Genomic DNA, 23,168 nt, shown 5'->3' on the forward strand with positions numbered 1-23,168 from the left:
CCATAACAATATGTTTTTTATTGGTTGCTAAAAAGTTTTTAGTCTTAGGTTTTCTAATGTCAAATCACTAAAATTTCTTAATGGTTCTTCTTTTACATATTACATTTATTTTCAACTGCAGCTGCTATGTTTTTTAATGTGTATTAATGCTAATCCAGTCAGTATATTTCAGTTGGGTTTATCACATTGGTTATCACCTGTATTCCAAATTTGATGGTTAAAATTTTGCTTTTAAATGACAATTGCATTGTATGGGAGAACAATAATTCATAAAAGTTATTTCTTGTTAAGATACAGATCTAAGTTTCAAATTAATAAAAGCGTATTTGTTTATACTAATAATACAGATGAAAAACTGTAACCACGGCTTTTGTTTCAGATCTACAACCCTTCACATCTAGAACCCTTGAATTCAAATAAAATATAGCAGTAATATAAGTCAAATTAATAAGTTGTGGTATTACTGGTACTGTCACTATAAAGTAAGTGATGTAGAAATATTTCTTTCATCACGCATATATTCAGCTCTCTGTCTGCCATGGTAATAAGTCACTTAAAGAATATTGTATTTATAGGAATTTGAAGACACTGGAGACTGAGTAAGTTTTTGAGATGTGACTAATAAGTTTGGGTACCATAGTACTTGAGTGTCTAATATGGGTCATTTTAAAGTATTTGATTTGCAGAGCATGAGTGCCTAGTACTATCTATAACAGTTCAATGGTGACAATCTAAATTCATAATTTTTTAAAATTTTGCCCAGTAGGTCTTTTGTTTCTGTATTCCTCAGGTTGTTAACTGGTATATAATCAACTGACTTCACACAATTATTCATTACTATTTTGTTTACACTTTGTGCTTTAATGACATTAAAAAAATCAACATTTTCCACATTCTTGAATATGTATTTTTGATTATTTGAAATGCTGCATGTTTATTGGTAGTGTTGGATTGATATAAGCATGATGGTTCAGGAAATAAACAAGAGGCAAGGATAGTTTGGGGTGATATCTTTTATTGGACCTGTCTCTCCCAAATATGCTTTCCTTTCAGGTGTTTATTGGCACATTCTAGATTGAACAGTTTCTTACCTTTTACCTTTAAGATGAAAATTGTATTCCCATGATCAACTTTAAACATATTTCATAAACAGGTGTCCAGGTTTTGCTATGAGAGTATCAACTGCATTCTACTCCCATCCTCTACACCTTTAGCAAAATACTGCCTTACCTGTTTTTTGTGCTTTATTTCTCTCCAGTGATAAACTGTATTCTGTGGCCAGTTTTCTTCTTGCTAAAGACAGTTGAACAGAATTCCCCCTGTCAGTGTTCATCCTTAATATAGTCTCTGGTCTCTCATGAATAGGGTCCTACATACTTTGGGGCAATGGATGGCCCAATTTGGGGGCAGGTCATGGGGCTGGCCACCCTTTTCATGGGCTTATCATGGTGGGGCCCCCGACAACTCTGATTGGCAAAGGAGCCTCAGTGGCCCTAGCCCCCACCACTGATTGGCGGAGAAGGCTGTCTATCATATGGCCCTGGCCATTGCTGTTGATTGGCTGAGGGTGGTCTGTTATGCAGCCCTTCCCCTGACCACTGATTGGTGGAGAGGGGTGGGGGCCCATAACAGGCAGTCCTCTCAGCCAATCAGCAGTGGGGGGTAAGAGTGACAGTCATCTTGCCTGCTCATTTTCATACTGGCAACAACCCCTATCATGCCAGGCTGCGTGGCTGGAAGGACTGTGGAAATAGTTTCCTTTTCCCGTTTTATTTTTAGTATGTCCTCCCCCACCACTCCCTCTCCACTCATGAATGACCCAAGGGACTGTATTACCTTTAGGGTCTGACTACTTTATCTCTGTAGCATTTACGGCCCCTGCTGACCTAAGAAATGAGAGACCAGAACAAACTCTCTAATCTGGCTGTCACACATTTTGAATTTAGTTTAGAATAATAGGTAACATTTTAGGTAAGCACCTTCTGTTTGGATAAATTCACCTGGTTTTGTGTCACCACTTGAAGTAATTTATAATTGGCCATGCATACTTTGACCTTATAATGGGCATATTTAACATACATTTAAAAGGAAAAAATGTTTAAAAATCTTCGGGTTATTAATGCTCATCATTAAGAAAAACTTTTTTGTTCTTTCAAGGTGGTTTCCAGAAGTACAAAACATTTATTACCAAGGTAATAAACGAAAGCAAGTGCCTACCAATGCCAGCAGTGCCAAATTAGAATCTTTCTTCAACTGTGCTGCAACTTTAATGACTCAACAACTGCAAAGCTTAGCCTTAAAATCAATGCAAGACTTTACAGATTTAATTGTTCAACCTCCAGTAAGTAGCGTTAGACAGTGTTGCTAGTCTATGTACATACAATCTATTTTTTCTGTTTAATTAGTTCTTCTGCAAAGGTTAATAAAAAAGAAGTAATAAAAATGATGATGACAAGCTGCCTTCTTAGATGATAGAATATTTTTTTAGGTGTGCATGTTTCCTTTTATGTAAACATAAATACAAAAGGATATAATACTGACATATCTTTATTTCCTTGTCAGGGAAAAAGTAAACTATTAACATGTTTGGGGTCTAAAGATCAAATAATCAAAAGAAATTGCATTCAATTAAATTTATGAATGAAAAACATTAATGTGCATCCAAACCTTGTCAGTCCTAGGGATTAGTGGGAAAGATAGCTGTACTGCAGCAGATATAGAGTTATTTGCACACCTTTAAGGTTCCATTACACACCTTGGAAGCAGAACTCTTGCAAATAAGCTGTTTCAATCGTATACTCACACATCTGCACAACGCACACTACTTTTTCTGAAGGAGCACAGCCGTGTAAAGATATGAGTGGCATCTGTTGAATCTGAAGGGCAGATTGCTGTGGCATATATTTGGCCCCTGGCTCTGTCCTCTCTTACTCAGCATTGCCCTCAAATATACTTGAAGTCCTCATCCCAAATAATCCTGTTGAAGTAATTTTCATGGTATTTTTCAGAGGTGGGAAGCATGCTCTGAAGATGTCTCTCATGCCCTCCCAACTTGAACCCTTCTAACTCTCCTGTTGTTTTTTATGCTTATACATTAAATGAATGTCATTGTCTAATAGATAATTTTCTCTGTCCATCAGTAAGCACATACTTCTGTGCAAATCTATTTCTAACAGTTATTTCAGTAGATTTAGAAAATGTTAACGTGGTGACTGAGAGGTTAAAGAGGTTTTAACAGGAAAAAGAAGTCCAATCAAGGAGGGTTGGTGAAAAATATAAAGATTTCATCATGAACGTATGCAGAATTAATGATCACATGCTTGGATATTTAAGAATCCACATGACAACAAGGGTAGTGCTCTCTGGTACAAATATTACCCCTAAAATGCTTCTCAGAATCATGTTTTCACAATAGATTCTGCTTCCAGTTACACTGTGGCTGAGATGCAACATTCACTGTTAGTTTTATTATCTTTAGTAGCTTTGTTAAAGTAAATGGATCTATACAATGAGGACAGAATTTGACCTTGCATGTAGTGGTGTATACCTGATTGTTAATAGTGCAAAGCTGCTGCAACCTTAATCTGTGCAGTCAACTTCATAAAAGTTTTTTTTTGGATTATTTTGTAGAACTCTAGCTCCCCACCCTCATTTACTAATAAAACAGTGTTGAATGCAGTCTTAATGACTGTCAATTTTATGTAAATTATATCCCCATTATACATGCTGTTTTAACATGCAATTTTTATGAGGATTACCTTATGTAGAGGATGTCATTTATAGTTAGAGCCCGTAGGGATTTAAAAACATATGACAGGACTGATTTTTAAATAATTCTTTGACTTCTCCTACATGAATTCAGGTACTAATATTTTATTCTATTTTGTTAGAAATCTGTTCGAACCTATGAGCATCCAGGCTTCATCATGAGACTGATCCTTGACGATAACTGTATTAGGTTTGAGCCTGACTTTAATGACTATGAAGTTATTTTTCTGAATATTTATAACATTATGATTAAAGCTGTCAATCTTGTGCCAAGAGTTGAGACCAAACTGTATTCTAAGTGGGTAAGAAGCTATTCTTTTATAACTTTGTTCTTGTTTTCTTATGAAGGTTTTGCTAGATTTAGATTACAAGTAATTGGATTAATAATTTTACTTTCGTGTTTTTCATAGTAATACATTTCATTTTTAGAACATAATGGACCACTTCAAAGAATCCAAACCATATAAATCTAAAATATTATTACTATTCTATAAAAGAAATAATCTCCCTTATTTCTGGTAGGTTTGTATTTTGGCTTTCTGCGATTATTGTTATAAATGTATTGTACAGTACAAAAGCATATTTGTATTTCTTAAAATCTCTCTCTATTTTTAAGAAAACTGCCTTCATTTTTCCTAACCCAGAGGATAGACTTTTGTTAATATACATTATTTTAAATTAATTATAATTTCTAGAAGTGAAAATAATCTCTTAAATTTAAAAGATTTGTATTGGGATGGTCCTGTTTTGAGCAGGGTGTTGGACTAGATGACCTTCTGAGGTTCCTTCCAACCGTAATATTATAATTCAATATCATTTAAGAACTATGAATTAAAATAAAATAGTATAGCAAGTGAGAGCTTTATCTAAGATAAAGAGCACTAAAAATCATAAAATGAGACTTTAACTTGAAGTTTTTACCTGTTTTATTTTAAAGAGTTGACTTGCAATTTAAAGGACTGGTCCATATTTTGACAGTGCTGAATGCTCATTTCTTTTTCATTGTTTGCAGAAAGTTGGGATAGGTGAATAAGTTTCTTGTTTGAAGGTTTTCTGTTCTGTGATCCTGTTACCCCCTTAGTCAACACTAATGTGAAGCTTGGCGAGATAGTAAGACAGTATGTCCCTCAAGATGCTTAAAGTTAAACACATGCTCAGTACTGTAATGCTTCTTTTTATCAGGACTTTAGTCAATAAGTTATAAAGTGACAATAAATGAAAAAATAATGAAAATGATAAATTTGTCCTTTGAACAGATATTTCATTTCTTTAGAGATTGAGTACGCTTAATATGATGTATTTCCATATTTAGAGAGCTGCCTGATTATGTCATGTTTATTGATTATTTTATGTAATGTTTATTGTTCATGGGATGAATATAATAACACCAGATTTGGAACAATGTATTTGTTTTTTTTTCAAAGCCTGAAAGCAAAATCAAATCTGGTAACTTGAAGCCTATTATCCTTGATGAAATCTTGAATGAACATAGGAAAAGGATAAAAAATGAGATCACCAAAGCAAGCATTGCACCTATGGAGCATCTCAAACTATATGATAAGTTTAGACTCTTAATAAACAAACAAGCTGAACAGGATGTTGATCAGTTCCTAACAGAGGAACATACCTTTGAAGAAATAACCGGAGAAATTGTTAAGTACCAACACCTCAGTGAGGAAATACAGTACATGTCTAGGAAGGTAAATTATATTGATGTTTATAGAGAAACACTGAATTTATTTTAATATTAGTTTTGTGTTAATATACTGTATTGACTTGGCGTTCATCTGCTTTCTAGATGGACATTTTTCTTTGAATAGTTGCCCAGAGGAGCTCCCTTCTGGTATGCATGTTTTTGGCCAGCAACCGTTTCATGTATTTTGCCTGAACTCTGAATACTCTCTTGCTTCTCGTTCAGCTGAGGGCAGAAAGGGCAAAAGGCATCTAACCTCTTTTTTAATTGCAGGTGGTTGAAATAAAACCTTTAGCTTTGTCTACTTCTCTTGTATACTAAACATTTTAAATCTGTTTTATATATAAAGTAAGTACATTAGGTAGTAAAATATTCATTTTTGTGGTTGTTCTTATACCTACTGTACAAAAAATGAAAAATACTTATTTAAGTTAGGTTCTTTGCTACTAATGAGATTTAGCCTGTATGACTGAAACAGATTTCCCAAGATTCAAAATTTTCCCTGTTACAATATGGCTAGTATGCTGAACAGCTCAGACATCCTTTTTGATTGTGCAGTCTTTGAATCCCTGTTTAAATATGGTACTTCACACCCACCTCCAAGCCAGGAGGTGCTTGCTAATCATCAAAAGTGGGTCCTGTGAACAGTTGCTTAGAGAAGAAGAGTGATTTGTAGTGTTAAAGTAAACAGTGTTAGCAAGTACTGTACTTGCTTTACAGTAGCTGGTTATACAAGCTATATGAATCCCATAATCTGCCCTTCTTAGCCACTTCTAATGATGAATGCTGCTTCTGAGGAGTTTGGCAGAGATTTTGTACCAGTGAAGAAAATGAGTGTCGTTGTATCCTCTGCCTTTTATGTTTAAGGTTGTCGTGGAGGTTTTAAGGGCACAGGTATTGTTTCAGTAGGACAGTGGTAGCCAATAGAATATCACACCTAGAGCTGAAGCACACTGAGAATCCATTTATCTTATACATACTGAAAGTCTTTACCAACACATCAGAATGAATATAAAGTTTCCCGCATCTTCACTGTACATGGCATAGTCCTGCTTCTATAGAATTTCCTTGGAATTTTTATGAACTTCATTGGAAGCAGGATTTAGCCCCTAATACTGTCTAATATCAACTATTTTGCTAAAAGTGATGATAGCACCACAATTGTATAACACACTGAAGAATAAAACTTTGGCATCAGCAAGAAAAGGATGAAATGATTTAATAGGACTTTTTCATAGTTTCATAGTTGGTAGGGTCAGAAGGGACCTGAGCAGATCATCAAGTTCGACCCCCTGCCATGGCAGGAAAGAGTGCTGGGGTCAAACAACCCCAGCAAGGTGTTCATCTAGCTTCCTCTTAAAGACTCCCAGGGTAGAAGTCAGCACCACTTCTCTTGGAAGTTGGTTCCAGATCCTAGGTGCCCTGACAGTGAAGCCTCCTGATGTTTAGTCTGAATCTACCGTCTGCCAGCTTGTGACCATTATTTCTAGTTCCTCCTGGTAGCACTCGAGGGAACAGGGACTCCCCCAATGCCTGCTGGTCCCCCCCTGACTTTATATTACAAACTGACTAGTTTGTAAACAGCCACTAGATCCCCCCTCAGCCTTTTCTTGTGGAGGCTGAACAGGTTCAGGTCCCATAGCCTTTCCTCATAGGGCCTGCCCTGCTGTCCCCTGATCATGCGAGTGGCCCTCCTCTGGACCTTCTCCATGTTGTCCACATCCCTCCTGAAGTGCAGCCCCCAGAACTGAACGCAGTACTCCAGCTGTGGCCTGACCAGTGTCACAGCAAGGGGGAGTATTGCCTCCTTGGACCTGCTTGAGATGCATCTGTGGATGCATGACAAGGTACGGTTGGCCTTCCTGACTGCATCCCCACACTGTCGGCCCATGCTCATTTTGGCATGAATAATGACTCCAAGATCCTTTTCTGTTGCTGTCCTGATGAGAAGGGAGTTCTCCCCAGCCTGTAGGAACTTTTGTTTTTGTGAATTCCTTTTCATGTAGTTTTCTCTGCATTTTACCAACTAAGAAGTTTTGTGCTGTCAGCAAAATCCTACCAGGGACTGGGGTTGGCTCCACAGTGTAGGTGTGCTGCCGCCACTGTGATGCAGACTCCTCCTCTAAGACAGTGTCCGAGGCTGGTGCTGTGCTCGGCCACCCCTAGTTACATATGGCTTTTTACCATTGTAGAAATATAATTTGACTCTTAAAGGCAGTAGATCTTGGAATATCTTTCTGGGTTAAGGTTATCCATTCAGAGGAGATGTAGCTATACCTTCCTCCTTAAGCAACTGTTAGGGGGTGCATGGGGGTGCATGTGCCCCCCCTCCCCCCTGATGGGGCCAGTGCACCCCCGATGGCCAACTCTGATGCTGTCGGTAGGGCTGGAAGCTGCCCTGACAGGATCCGTGGCTTCTGTGGGTGCCCTCTCAGATTCAGGAGGAACCAGTCATTCATGCTTTCCTCTTTGTCCCTGTGCTCTGCCACAGGCTTCCAAGTGCTGAAGCATAATTCTTTTCTAGTCAGCCTTTGCTGCTTTACTCATATCTCACGTGGGTGTGCCAAGTGATTTGTAGTGTTAAAGTAAACAGTGTTAGCACTAATACTGAAAATCAATTTTCAGTGAAAGCTTCCACTACATTGAGAGAGAACCACTGTCAGGAACAGTAATCTGGATGGTAATTCTTCCCAGATAGCCCTTTTGTAACAGAAAGAATCCCTTTGAGGCACCACCAGCAGAGTTTCTACAAAGAGAGAACTTTTTGTAGTTCCTGCTTTTCTACTTAAATCTGCTGTTTTTTAAAATTTCCTCCTCTTGTGGAAAAGAAAACTGGCTTATGTCCATGTCTCCAGTATGATTCTGAAATAATCCTGAGTTAATAAATTGGCTTGTCTTATGAAAGCCTGTTTCTTACTAAACTCTAGCTGTCTAGGGATGTGTTGAGGTTGAGAGGGAGAATACCGATATATATATACATGCACCTTTGCTTTTGGAAGGCAGAATGTACAAAAAAAAGTAGCTGCTAAGCACACCAAAATCCAAGCCTACAATGCAGTCATCATCCATGCTCTGCACTACAGATGTGAAACATGGATGACCTACCATTGTCATCTCAAGAGCCTGGAGAGGTATCATGGACGTGGAGAAGCATCAGAAAATCCTCCATATCAAATGGGAAGATTGCTGCCCAAATGTCAGCATCCTTGCTGAAGCCAGTATTACAAACATTAAATCGGTCATCCCCAAGCACCAACTTTGCTAGACCAACATTGTGTGTGGATGCCCAACTCTCAACTCCCAAAACAATTGCTCTGTTCCCAGATTAGTAATGGCCTGAGACCTCTCAGTGGCCAGAGGAAATACTACATGGACACTTTGAAGGCATACCTCAAGAAAATGGATGCCGACATCAAGAGTTGGGAGAAGCTGGTTGCAGACTGTCTCTAGTGGCACTGCAGCCACAACAAAGTGGCACCCCTTTTGAGATAAAGCAGTTTGTCCTTGAAACAGAAAGGAGAGCCTACAGCCTATTCTCCCTTGTGGAAAGATCAGCAACTTCTGCAGATGGATCTGTGGCTCAAGGAGTCACCTCAGACCCATCAGTGAGCTCTGGTAGAGATTTTCCTTGAATCAAGGGATTACCGACAACTGTGTTTAGCCAGATAGGTCCTGAAACAGGGATCCTCCAACTCAACATTGAGGGACTTTCTCAGGTGAAGTGTGAGTATCTGTGAATATACTGAAGACACGTACCATCAATGTTCTTGCACTCTAAGAAATCCATGTCTCCAGTGCCTAACAGGCCAGCTGCTACTATATACATGTATATATGGCATGTATATATGACTTATGACTAGCCATTACTGTCCAAAATATGGTTTAGATATATATGTGAAGATCACCATCATGGATTTTGATGTCTTACCCCCAGCTGAAGAAAAAAACACTTACACTACTGCCATCAAAATAAGAGAGTTGCATATTACCAACATATACAAAGCCCCTAGTTTAGAATGGCTGAAGCATTCCCAAATGCACCAATCCCAGCCCTGTATGTTGGTGACTTTAACAGCCTCCATATTATGTGGGGTTATGAGGTAAATGAAGCCAAAGGTGAAGGCCTTATAGACTGAATGTCAATGGAAGATCTTCAGTCCCAAACAGCAAGCAACCTTCCACTGAGCTCGATGGCAATGTAACTGTAACCTAGATCTCACCATTGTGACCAGCAATCAAAGTGGGAGCATGCTCCATGCATCCTGCAGTGTATTCTTAAACGTTCTCAACAGTTAACATAGGCCCATAATTATTTACATCAGCATCAGATCCTTGTAATTTTGTCTGAATGTATCCCACAGAACGACCCAGATTAATTGGAGAGAGCGTCTGAAATCAGTTGGAATAATTGCATAGACAAATACACACTGTAGAATGATTGGCTAGTCTGTGGTATGTTAGAGAAATATTTGGGGGTTACAGTGGACAATAAGCTAAATAAGAGCCCACAATGCTCTAGCTGCAAAACAAACAAGCAAAAAACAAGAACATACTGGATTATATTAACTGGAGTGTCATTTGCAGATCAAGGGAAGGGATTGCTCTATGTGGCCTGTGATAAGGTCTCATCTGAGTACCAGCTCCAGTTTTGGGCTTCACACTTCAAGAAAGATGTAGACAGACTTGAAAGATTCCAGCAGAGAGCAACAAGAAATATTAGATGCCTGAGAAACATGACTTACGAAGAAGTCATCCCCTTTGATAACAGTCTTCAAATACCTGAGGGGCCATTATAAAGGGGATGGAGATAGGCTTTTCTCTTTGCCTGGCTAGGAGCAATGACCTCAAAATACAGCAGGGGAAATACAGGTTGGAGTTTTGGAATCACTTTCTTCATCCCTGAAAATTTTCAAGAACAGGCAAGACATACTTGGCTGAGATAGCTTAGTCAGGGATGTTTCTGCCTTGAGCAGGAGGCTGGACTAGATGACCTCATGTGGTCCCTTCCAGCCCTAGTTTCTTATGATCTATGACCATGCAGTCTATCAGTCTATAAAGCTTGGGCCAACCTTTAACTCTGACTTGGTGCAACTAAGAGAAAACTATGCTTTTGCTGAAATAAAATTACAGGGATGTCATTTAAAAAGCTGTAGGTATTCTTTAAAAAATCATATTGACATACTCTGGGGAGGGAACCTAGTGGGCCAAATTCATTCTAAGTTTCATTCTAGTGAAGTTCATGGAGTTAGTACTACAGGGTGTGTATATAAGAAGTGAATTTAGAGTTAAATATATTCTCCTGTTAACTTACTTTGGTTTAAATCAGGAGTAACTCCAATTAAGTAAGTGAAGTTATTTTGAATTTACACTATTGTACATTAAAGCAAACTCTCCCCAGAAAAAAATCATATCCTTCTCAGCTAAATACTAGCAGGGAAGCCAGTAATTTCTTATTTAAGAGTGTGAGGCATCTACCTCTCAAATCCTCCATTAAAAATATATATCTATTACAGTCTGATAGTACTAAATATAAAGAATGTTGTGAACACAGCAGTTAAGGGTTATTTATTATTTCTTTTAAACATCATGTGTTGAGTTTGTTCATTTTATATTTGTATTCCAGTATATTCGTCTAGGAATGTTTGAGTTGCATTGTGATGAATTGATCAGAGCTTTGGCAAAGCGCGCAGAAGCTCTTTGTGGAAAAATTATTGCCAAAATGTTCAAAGATCATCAAGATATAAACCTGAGGTAAATATAAATATTACATTAAATGTGACTACATAAAAGTACATCATTTTATTTTCTTGCTGCATTTTTCTAAGATCTGAAGGGGATATTTTAATCTTACTTGTACATGGAATCAACAAAATATATTTTTATTTTTTGTTATAACAGAATAAAATATAACATTTTTTCTTTTTGGTTTAATATTAAGATAGAAGAATATGTTATGCTGGTAAAAACACTTTGCATGTCTTTCATACTTTTCAGATTATGTGATGAGTTTGAGAAGATAGCAGAAAAAGCTCTTACCACTCCTTCAAATACACAAGAGTTAATGGAACTTAAGGTATACCTTTTAGAAAATGTTTCAAGAAAGAAATAACTTTCTTGATCTGCTGTTGGATACACAGCAACCATGTAAACTTTTTAAAATTGCCTCATTGGTGAAGTGTCCCTGTTTAAACTCAGTGGGAGTTTTGCTACTGATTTCAGTGGAGCAGATATTTCATATGTGACTTCTAGGATCAATTGGGACTTAAGTTCCTATGCTCTTCTGCTTAGTGTTAAGAGGTGCTAATTGTAATTTATGCAATATGAACAATGTGACCATTAGAAACAAGCCTGAAACTATGGCTGCTTACAGACGTACCCCTCCCCCTCCCCCAAATAGCACTTTTAAACTTGGTGCGTCCCTGCATGCTCAGAAGAGGCATCACGTTAGATGGACCTGGCTCACCCAAAGTCTGTATAGATCGGGTGCTTTAGTGGGGCTTTTCTGATTAAATCAGCTATTAGATAAAAGTGCCAGAAAGCCTGGCTGAAGCACCTGATTGATACAGACACTGCAGAGCTGCGATGAACGAATGTGCTGTTGCTTCTGGTAAAGTGTGGGGTTTTTTGTTTTTTTGTTTCGAATGTCCATCAGCAGTCTGTAATCCCCTTCATGCAGGTGATAGAACAGATTTTATTATCAAATGGTATAAACTTCTGGTCATTACTTGCTTTGGCTGGATTCAAGCAGATACATTAGACAGGATAAATCCTATGGACATGTCTGTACCTCTCAGTTACTGTGCTAGGTAATGCCAAGTTGAAACATTGCACAGTACCACACACACTACTTTCTAACAGTAACATAACTAGGAGTGGTGCGTGGGGCATCAGCTACTCGTGCCTACTTACAGGGTGCACTGTATTGGCACCTTTTCCCCCAGAATCTTTGCTGCAACAGGAGCAGCCCTGTGCTGCCCCACTGTAGGAGCCACAGGAGTCACAGCTGCCAGCACCTGGATGTAGGAGCTGGGTAGAGGGACACAGCAGCAGCAGTGCAGGTATTTAAGTCCCTGGGGAAGGTAAAACTGATCTCTTTTTTCCTCCAGGTACAAAGGTGTTTTACCCAGGGCTCAAAACTTTTTAGCTATGCCTCTGGAACTGGAAGCAGTGCAATTGTTTTTGCACAGGGTGACACGCACACAGAGGTGGCTATATTACTTCTTCACAGTGCTGCTCGGCATTGGAATCAAGTGGCATAGACATGCCTTATCTCCCATTCTTAATGTCTTGAGCTAGTCAGAGACATGTACTCTATGGAGAGAGAAATCTGTTTTGAGTTTACAGAGGAGTTGGTGTCTCATACAAACTTTGAGAGATATCCCACTTTTAAGTCCTATATATATAGAGCTATTACTTAACATCTCCTTCCATGGGATCCTCTATCTTACTAACTTTAGAGGGTGCTAAAGAACTCTTCAGATTATTTGTTTCAGCTGTCCAATCTAATCATCTCTGCCTAGTGGTGTAATGAGTATGAGCATGGATATGACCAGGGACCTCCTAAATTCGAGGCAGATGCCCACTGGTTTCATAGGCAGAACACAGAACCCAGCAGCTATTCCGTGGGTGGAGTGCAGTACCCCCCCCCATGCTTCTGATTGACTGAAGGGCCCTGGTGGCCCCACCCCTTGCCACTGATTGGCTGTGAGGGCTGTTTGCCATGTGGCCTTGCCCCTTGCTGCTGATTGGTGGAGAGGGGTGGGGCCACATGACAGGCAGCCCTGGCAGAGGGGTGGGAGTGACAGCCATCTTGCTGGCAGCCTTTCAAGTGGGCAGTCACCACCCCCTCTCAGTCTGGCAGGCTGCCACAGTGCCCTGAAGACTGTAGTGCCCTTTGGGGAGCCAGCATTTTATTTTCAGTAAGTTTTCCTTTTTTTTTCTTGCAAATTTTGTGGATTTCGTGAAACCTGTGAAGTCCACAAAATTGTCATTTTGTTAGGTCCGTATATATGACTCAGTAGGCCATTTGTGACCAAAAAAACCTTTGACTATATTCCTTCTTGTGCCATAAACAATTCTGTGGCAGAAGCATAGTCTGTGAGTTCTGGTGTTGTGGCTCCTTAAGCCTAATGCACTTTTCTTGAAGATCTGCATTGTCTTAAAACTCAAAGGAGTCAGTATGTTCTTTGATTTTCAGGTCTTCACTGTCTGTTTTCAGCAAGTGATTCCCAGCAGTTAGCTGATATCCTTTTCTAAATGTGATGAACTTTCAGTAGGTCTCCAAAATGCTGTCTTGGCTAGTTGACTTTTGCCAGTTCTCTGTATAGCAGCTGTTAGTCATGTGCCAATCACCCATGTCTGTATTCTGGCTAGCCCTGTACTGCTTCCTCATTATCAGGGCTTTGGTACTGTAATGACAACCTACAGCAGCACCTAGGCCAGTGAATCTCAACCAGGGTGCCACAGCACTCTGGGGTGCCTTGAGATCTTGTCAAGGGTGTTGTGGAATGCTATTACTAGATGTGCAGACATAAATCACAAGATAAACCTAGAGCTTTCCAGTAGGAATTCATAGCATTAAAAATATTCTGACCTGTGGGGGTCTTTCTGAGTTTTTTGCAACAGGAGAATTGTTTTATAATTTGTCCTGTAGTGAAAGAATGAATAAAAACTGAGAACTGGCATTTTCAGAAAGGTGCTATGAGTTTAACAAGAGGTACCTTGAGTCTACAGAGGTTGAGAACTACTGACCTAGTCATTGTATTGTCAATAAAATCACCTGGCCTTGGGAGGAAACAAAAGAAATGTATCCAGACTTTCTCCAGCTACTGGGGGTGTAGTCTGTACACCGTTTACACCCATAAAACAAATAAATAAGAATCATGGTCTTATAAATGTTAACATTTATGGAGACCTTGATTCTTCATTGCTTTCAGACCGTTTTGGTCATTTTGCCAAAGACTGCATTTGCTTTCTGGATGTGGGACCACATTCTCATCAATACTAACTCAGTGTATCAGCACACTGCCCAAGTAGCAGAACTCATGAATCACAAAAAATCATTCTCCGTTAATGTACAATGTGGGTGGCATACAAGTCTTGCCAGGTGCTAGTAGATACATGACCTCATTCTTTGTTAAATTAATTGTGATCCTGGATCTGTTTGTGGCTACTGCAAAGCAGCCAGCTGGCACCTGCAGGTTCTCTTTGGAATGCTTCTTTAATGCAGTCACCACTTCAGTCATCTCAGTGTAGCTAAAAGGTGATTTTTTTTAATTGCTTACAACCATGCAGTATTGAACGTTTCATAGGTACTGCATCATAACTCATACTAGCTAGATTGTGTCCAGCTGCCTTCTTCACAAGAGCTACATAGACCAGGTTGAACAGAATGGGTCCAGGAACACAACCTTGTTTGACTCCATTGAAGATGTGACAAGGCTCAGATAGACCAGTGCTATTTCTTAACTCTGTCTTGTATTCCTTCCTGGAGCTGGCACAGAGCTATAACATCTTTTCATTTTCCTTTCCAGGAGGCTCTGAGGGCCAGATCAACCGACTTTAGCAAAGACATTTTTTGATGTCTGTAAATGCCATGTGGCGATCACAGTTATAGGCACAGCATTTCTATTAGCTCTGTGAGGCAACATTATGTCCATTGTCCCTGGATTCATTCTAACATTGCACTAAGACTGACTTGCTTGAGCATAGTCCCAGGGCATGCTTTCAGGGCTGCCCTGAGCCATTCACACTGCACTTTATGAGTGGCATAAGTGGTTTGGGAATATTTGGCAGTGAATATTTGGCAGTCAATATTTTGTTCTTTCTCATGACAGTGTAGAAATATCCTTATATTTCTTCAACAAAATAACGCATCATCCAACTCATTTAACAACACTTGTAGCAGTATTTCATACCAAAGGTTTCAAGTTAGCATAGCATCCTCTCCACATCATCATTTCTGGATCTGTTTTATTTCCAAGTTTAATATGTAGACTATTGTAGATATTATATTGACAGATTAAATATATAACATGTCTTCTTGTCAAAACCCCTCTTCGCTTAATTTTGTATCTTGCAGGCCTATGTACAGAAAGTGGAAACATGTGACATGCTTGAGCTGGAACAGAAATTAGTGGATGCTAAAAATTGCCTTGCTTTCCTGATAGAATGTACAAACTTATCACCGGCAGATATTAGGCTGAACAACAGTGTCTTTCAGTGGTATGCACGAATGGCAGAGATTTTTGAAGAGCACAGAAATATAATTAAAGAAAAAATAGAACAATTTCAAGCGGGACTTAAGGTTTGTAATAACAGCATTTTAGAAACCTTTGTGCTACTTGAATATTTTAAGTGAATTACCTGTAATGTAATAATAAATGTGAAAGGTAAAGGTATGCCTTCAGATAATTTATTTTATGTCACTTTTAAAAATGAGGCAGAATTAATTATATTAAATAGACATATGTTAGTTTATGTTAGTATACTTTCATTAATTAATTTTAATTTTTCTGTTTTACACTGCTTATACTATGCATGACTTACACAGTCTAAGCCACATTTAATATTTTTGCTCTGTCCTGATGAAACAGCTGTATAGCACTTTCAGTGACAGTTATGAAAGTTATAAGCATGAAACCTTGAAATCCCTGATCATGCAAACACTTATCAATGTGCTTAACTTTTACTATGTGATTAGTCCCTTGGGAGCCAATAGAAGTATGCCGGATACAATTTAAAACTGAACATTGGGTGCTTCTATATGTGTGCTTAAGTGCTCAGTAGATTAATTTGCTTTGGTGGAAAGCGGCACAGTCTACATGTGCAACACTATTAGACCACAGCAAACTAATTTTCACTTGTGTAAGATAGTACTGTCAGGTACACTACTATCTTACCATGGTGAAAATAACTGCACCTAAATGCACAGTTTATTATACCACAGTTTATTATAGCCCAGGCAGCAGGAGGCCAGACCTCTGCCTGCCACCTAGCCACATGCTTCTGTTCTTTGGGCGCTCTTGTGCCCCAGCCAACCCCACAGCCACCTGATGCTGTGACCTGGAGCCCAGGGATAACTCCCCCAAACCTGCTGGCAGCCTGGGGCTGCTCTGTTTTGGCTCAAACTGCTGCAGTACGGGGCACGTGTGAAGAGCCTGTGCCCAGGAGCAGCTGACTCTGCCTCAAACTGCACCAGAGTTTATTGAGGCTCACTAATGGCATGTGTAGATGCACCCACTGTGTACAAGAGAATGTTTAAATAATACAGTTTTGTAACATAAGTGTACCATGTAGCAGATTTATTTTACTTGGGCTCCTTCTACACATGCAAGTAAAGGTGTGATGGGATCCCCCTGCACCAGGAATAAGCAAGCTCCTGTGGCTGGGAACCCCCCTCAATTGAGGGGCTTCCAACCATGGGGGTTCCCAGGCACCTCTAGGATCGGAGGATCACCACTGTTGTGATCTCCCCACCACCCCGGGGGTATGGGAAATGCCTGTGGCCAGAGGATCACCACAATGCGGTGATTCCCCTGTCCCAAAGGTGTGGGGAAACCCCCAGGGCTAGAGGATCGCTGTTGCTGTGATCCCCATCATCCTGGAGGTTTCCCTATAACCCTGGGGCTGGAGGATCTTTGCAGGGGTAATCTTGTATAATGCTGTAATTGTTTTTGTCAAGTATATGTAAGCCTTGTAAAAAAGGAGTAAAAAGTATACTATAAATTCTATTGCTTATGTACGTTTTAAATATATCTGTCTGTCTGTGTATGAGTTTTATTTTTGTATCTATAGATATATTATCTGCATAGTCACCAAGAAAAAAAATATAATCCAAGTTCTGAAAAATGGTTTTCATTTGAGTAGTTTCACTGAAGCACATGTTTGGAAGAACCACATCTGGTTGGTTTTTTTTGGACTGTTCTGAGAATTTGCAGAATGTATTGTTATGTGACTACTAAGTAGTACCTAGATAGAATAAAAAATGGGAATTTATGGGCATGAGGCTTGATTCTGTGCATATTGAAATCAAAGATAAAATTTCCAGTGTATTAGTAACATTCTATTATTTAAAAAACCTGCAGCCTAACAGTCAGAGGTTTGATTACCATTACTATGCAAAAATGCTTAATTCCAACTGTTGTTTAAATATCCTAACACAATACATTTGAAATACGTACACATTTTATCAGATCCGTTGTGAACGATTTATTGAGGAATTGGAGAGTTACTCTAGGCAAGCTGAAGAATTTTACACATTTGGAGACATTCAGGAAATCAACAGATATTTGAAAAAAGCTCAGGCCTTGAATGCAAAGTTGGATACAGCTGCTGATAAGGTACAGATTTCAAATTTCCAAATATAATTGACTCAATCGATCTAAAATTATTAATTTAGGAAGTGTAACAGTCACTGACAACTGGTCAAATGATTGCTAATTCAACTTCTAAGTAATTTTATGTTGTATTTACAAAACATATTACAGGTGAGTTACTAGGAGGCACTGGATTAAGTTCATTTACACAGCAGCATGCAATGTTGCTGGAAAGGAGGATTTATAGTTTCTATTTCCAGGGTCTAGGAGACTACTAAAGTGCTGAACCCTGGTTGTTATAGGTGGTTGTTATATGTTGTTATAGCCTGATGGCTATTTGAACCTGTTCTAGCAAATGGGATGACAATAAGGGATAATCAGATACTGCCAAAATAGTAATCAGTAAAATAAGTGTTTTTCATCTGAGGCTTCTAAAGAAGGTAAGGATAATGCTGTGATAAGGAAAGCATGACAAAAATTCACTTGGAGCAGGTTCAAAAGGGGAGGACAAGCTGATGTTTGGGAGCACACAACAGCTGTTATGCTCTAACAGTTATGTATGCATGAGCTTGTGGCAATACAAGAGAGTTAATTCACCCTGACTTTGACCCTGGATGAAGTAGACTTAAAATTGGAGTGGTTTTGCTGTACTTGTATTGCTACAGGCACCTGCACATGTAACTGTTGCAGTGTACATGTGTACCTTTGTACACACCCTTACTTTAAGATGTCAGCTGCTTTCAGTACAATTAGCTATGTGGTTTTGCTGATATACCTGTGGTTGCTAGAAGAGTTTGAGGGATTTCCATTTAATTATTTGTATACCTTTCTTAATAAGGGATGCCAAGCCAGTAATGTTGGGTACATGCCTACCCTCCTAGATAGCTGTTTCTTGGAGAGTATCATAAAGTTCTCTGTACCTTCCCCTGTGTAACACACTTTGGGCTGTTAGGCCCCTGGCAGACCTTACACTTAAGATTTGATTAACCCATTAATCTTGTCTTAAGTAGTAAACCAGCTAGGTGTTCATGCAGTTATTTGGCACAATAAAACAGGGAATAAGCCACAAAGTTATTACACATAATATGCGTAATACCACACATGTATGGTCATAGAGATGATTGCGTGATAGGGGATCAGTTCCCAGTTGTGGCCTGTTGTGGGTGCAGGGCTCCCCCTGCACCAGCAAGCAGCAGACCGGGTCCCTGGTGTGCCTGAGTTGGATTAGCACTCCCAGCCTCAGGAATTCATTGGAATCAAAGGCTCCAATGCACCCCGAAGGCCGGGAGCCCCCATCAGCTGATTGCTATTCCAATCCAGGTGTACTGGGCACCCAGCTTGCTACTTGCCACTGTATGTGGAGTTTGGGATCATGATACTGGGCTCTCCTTGCACCAACAATAGGGCACAATTGGAAACTGATCCCTGATCCCACAGTTGTACCTTATGCCATGGACATGCAGCATGGGAGGAGGTGAGATTGTTGGGATTGCAGATAAAATCCCATCATGCCTTTAATTGAACATCACCTTGGGGCTTTTGGAGTATTGAGGTTTGCTCCTATTAAAGTAAATGATGACACTCCTGTAGGAACTTATTTGGTTCTTAAGGGCATCATTCAAAGCTCATTAAGTGATCTTTAGGTCGGGTGCCTAGTTTTAGAAATTACTCTAATGTGGCTGACAGTATCCCTCTTTTTAAGATCAGTTCTGACTTCTGCCGGGCTCATACTCTTCACTGTTCAAAGACAAGGAAGCAGAAGTAACTCTATTCTACTTTTAGGTCTTCTCTAGTTTTTACACCCCAGAGATCTGAAATGGTCTCCAGTTTAACTTACAGCAGCACAAGCACTTTCCTAAATTGTTCTGAATAAAATATGCCTAGGGTCTCTGCTGATGAAAGAGCAAGTTCTCTGGTATTTCCCTTCTGCTTATTGCTGGCTGGCTGTCATTTAAGGACTTCTCTATGTTGGGGGAACCAAGGCTAGTGATACAGCTTTTCTGTAAGGGTTATTTGACTCTGGGTCTTGCTATCCTCTTTATTCCCTTAGAGGCTGAACCTCTTGACCCTTGGAATATGCTTCTGTGAATGGAGAGTAGCTGATTTGTACTTCAGGGTTTATATAGGTGGGCAAGTCTCTGCATTTTGGATATTTTAAAATCTTTTGGTCTTTATACTCTTAAATGTTTTAAACCTAAAGCTAGTTTTTAATATGTAAATGTATATTTATGTATAAAATTAGAAAAGGGAGAACAACTATTCTCCTTTACTGCAGAAGCAGGAACTAAAGCATTATTTTTAAATTACAGCAAAGTAAGATTTAGGTTAGATCTCAAGGAAATAAAAAATGTCCTTACTGATAGCTGATGGTAGAAGAGACTGCCCAGGGAAGTTGTAGAATTTCCTTCATTTTTAAGTTTTCAAGAGGAGGCTCAATAAACATTTGAATAACATTCCTGCATTCTTGAGGTCCCTTTTGACCCTATGACTGTATGATCTTAATACCCATAGGAAGGAGCTAGAGGATGTGGGCAATTTGTTCTGTATTTCAGACTTCACTTTTGTGTCTATAGATTGACCAGTTTAATGCAGAAGAAGAGGCCTTTGGATGGCCGGCATCTCAATACCCTCAGCGCAAAAAAATCCAAGACACTCTTAATCCATATCTTCGTCTCTATGATATGACTATAGAGTTCAACAGTAGACACAAAAACTGGATGGATGGAGAATTCACAAAAGTGAATCCAGACCAGGTAGAGGTAGATGTAGGAAATTACTGGCGTGGACTCTACAAACTGGAAAAAACCTTCCATGATTCTCCAAATGCATTATCAATAACAACAAAGATTAAAGCAAAAGTAGAAGAATTCAAAAATCACATTCCATTAATCCAGGTGATTTGCAATCCTGGATTGCGAAAACGTCACTGGCAAGCCATGTCAGATATTGCCAATGTCTCACTGACTCCTACTGAAGACTCAACTGTCTCTTCATATATTAATATGCATCTTGAGGCTTTCTTGGAGAAATTTGAAACAATTAGTGAAGCAGCCAGCAAGGAGCATTCACTTGAAAAGGCCATGATGAAAATGATTTCTGAATGGGATGTGATGGAATTTAATATCCTTGCTTATAGGGAAACAGGAACTCATATTTTATCATCTGTAGATGATATTCAAATGTTACTAGATGACCACATTGTTAAAACACAAACTATGAGAGGATCTCCATTTATTGCACCTTATGAAACAAATATGAGGTAAGTCTTTACTAGAAGTAGTGGCCTTCCTAAATAAAAAACAGTTTCCTTCTTACTCTGCAGCTAAGACTAAGATATAATTTATTTATATTTAGGATTATGGAATCCTTCATAATTGGGTAAAACATTTCAGTAGCATTTCACCATCAGCAAAAGGCCTTATCCCTTTAAAAAGAGATTACCATGACATTTTGGGAAATTATGGAGGCTTACTACATAATATATATACTTACTATACAATAAAATTTGATAGTAGGTATTTATGATGTAAAAGTTGCAAACAAATGGGATTCATCACCACATCTAAGATAACAGATTTTTGAAACATGTAAATAGGATGATGAGTCGCATTTGCATCTAAATTTCTATTGGCAGAAAAGTGGGAATTTCTGGGAAGAGTAAGGATCAATAATGTTCCGTCCACAAAAGACATGGGTGAGATCTCTACTAAATATTTTATCCAATTATAGTGCTAGTACTTTTAAAGGGAGGTTGAAAAAGTGTGAAGAATTCAGAAAAGAGCTAAAAAATGACTTGTGGTCTGGAAAACATACTTTACAATGAAAGACTAAAGGAGTTCAATCCCTTTAGCTTTTCACAGAGAAGATTAAATAAAAATGTAATTGTTATTACTTTTGTTATAATTACTTGCATTAAAATTCTAATAGTTATAATTAATGTTAGAAGGCTTTTTAGTCTATGCGGCAAAGGCATACAACATCCAGTGGTTGGATGTTGAATCTGTAAAATTCAAATTGGACATAAAAGGCAAAAATATGGCCGTGAATATTATTTACTATTAAAATCGATTATTGGAACTGTTCAGAGACTGAAAGGAAGAGAAGAAAAGAATACAGGACTCCTTTGGGCATTGACTTGGGTTAAGTGAGCGCAGTTGATAGATAAATATCTGTCTTCATATATATTTTTAAAGGGACTGGATGTATGTTTACATGTTAAATTGGCTATTTGATAATTGGATTTTTTAATAAATAAAGGTAAAAAAAAGAATTGATTATCATAGGTAATCTGATTCAAACTATTTACAAAAGAATGTAGTAATTTCTCTAAGGATAGGTCTAACATCAAAATAAATTTACAAATGTAATGACTTGTAGCATGGCTGTGCCATCTTAACTTATCTGTAGCGACCTACTTAACTTGCAGTGAGACAAAGCCATGTCCCAGCAGGAAGAGCTCATTTCATGGGCATTTCCTGGTGCTCTGGCCACTTGGTGCTGATTGGCAGAGAGACACTTCCCCTCAGCACTGACTGGCAGAGAGGCTCTGTGGTAAAGAGTTTGACAAGGGGACAGCCACCCTCTTGACTGCTGGCTGCTGTTTGTCTGGCCCCCTCCCTCAGCACTGATTGGTGGAGAGGCCCAGGGAGGGTGGGGGGTAGGAGGAAGGAGGGGCAGCCACCTTCTTGTCTGCTGCCCCTTTCATGCCACCCCACCAACTAGTGCCTTCACTTCCCAGGCAGGCTGTGAGGCCCACCTGGGAGGGTAAGACTCAATAAAAACTTATTTTTATTAAGGTTTTTTCTCAAGGATTTCACAGGCAACCCTGAATTTCTTGTAGCAGTATGGGCTTTATCACATTAGCAACTCTTCCTGAAGCATTTGCATACTGGTTTTTTGTGTATAATAATGTCAGTGCTGCTGGTTTCTCATTGCTATTGTTATCTATGCTAAATAGATTAATCTATTTTAGGGATATTAGCACATACTGCAATCATATCTTCATTTTGCTGTACAGATATACCCTAAAACAGTAGGGTCCAAACTTTTTTGTAGGAGTGCCACAGATTAGGCCTGCACCCTCCCCTACTGCCAATCTCCTGCCCTTCTCCTGCCCAATCTTCTCCTTTGCTTTCTGATTCCTGCCTTGCATTCCCTGCCTGATCTGATGATCTGCTTTCTGGTTCCTTCCTGATATTCCACCGTGTTACCTGTCCCCTCCGCAGTTGGTCTCCCCAATCATCTAGGAGTGGCTGCCTGTGCCACAGGTTGGCCACCTGTCACGGGGGCACTCGGGTGCCCCGTTCCTAGGAAGAAATTAGGGCAGCCCAGGTGTCGGTTGCTGGGGCAACTGCAGCAGGTCACCTGACCAGAAGGGGGCAGGGCCTGGC

At 39.3% G+C, this 23,168-nt stretch overlaps 1 protein-coding gene across 2 annotated transcripts in view; it reads left to right on the forward strand.

Moving 5' to 3' along the window:
* The window catches only part of DNAH7 (dynein axonemal heavy chain 7), a 226,155-nt gene that overhangs the window by 41,141 nt on the left and 161,846 nt on the right, over nucleotides 1–23,168 (forward strand). For both annotated transcript variants that reach the window (XM_019553881.1, XM_019553882.1), the window contains 8 exons: nucleotides 2,158–2,341; nucleotides 3,891–4,070; nucleotides 5,193–5,468; nucleotides 11,085–11,212; nucleotides 11,456–11,534; nucleotides 15,543–15,767; nucleotides 17,656–17,802; nucleotides 20,352–21,037. In XM_019553881.1, the coding sequence (XP_019409426.1) occupies nucleotides 2,158–2,341; nucleotides 3,891–4,070; nucleotides 5,193–5,468; nucleotides 11,085–11,212; nucleotides 11,456–11,534; nucleotides 15,543–15,767; nucleotides 17,656–17,802; nucleotides 20,352–21,037 (1,905 nt within the window). The remainder of the gene's footprint in view (nucleotides 1–2,157; nucleotides 2,342–3,890; nucleotides 4,071–5,192; nucleotides 5,469–11,084; nucleotides 11,213–11,455; nucleotides 11,535–15,542; nucleotides 15,768–17,655; nucleotides 17,803–20,351; nucleotides 21,038–23,168) is intronic.

Source organism: Crocodylus porosus, unplaced genomic scaffold (assembly GCF_001723895.1).
Source record: "Crocodylus porosus isolate Cpor-Errol unplaced genomic scaffold, CroPor_comp1, whole genome shotgun sequence".
Lineage (NCBI taxonomy): Eukaryota > Metazoa > Chordata > Crocodylia > Crocodylidae > Crocodylus > Crocodylus porosus.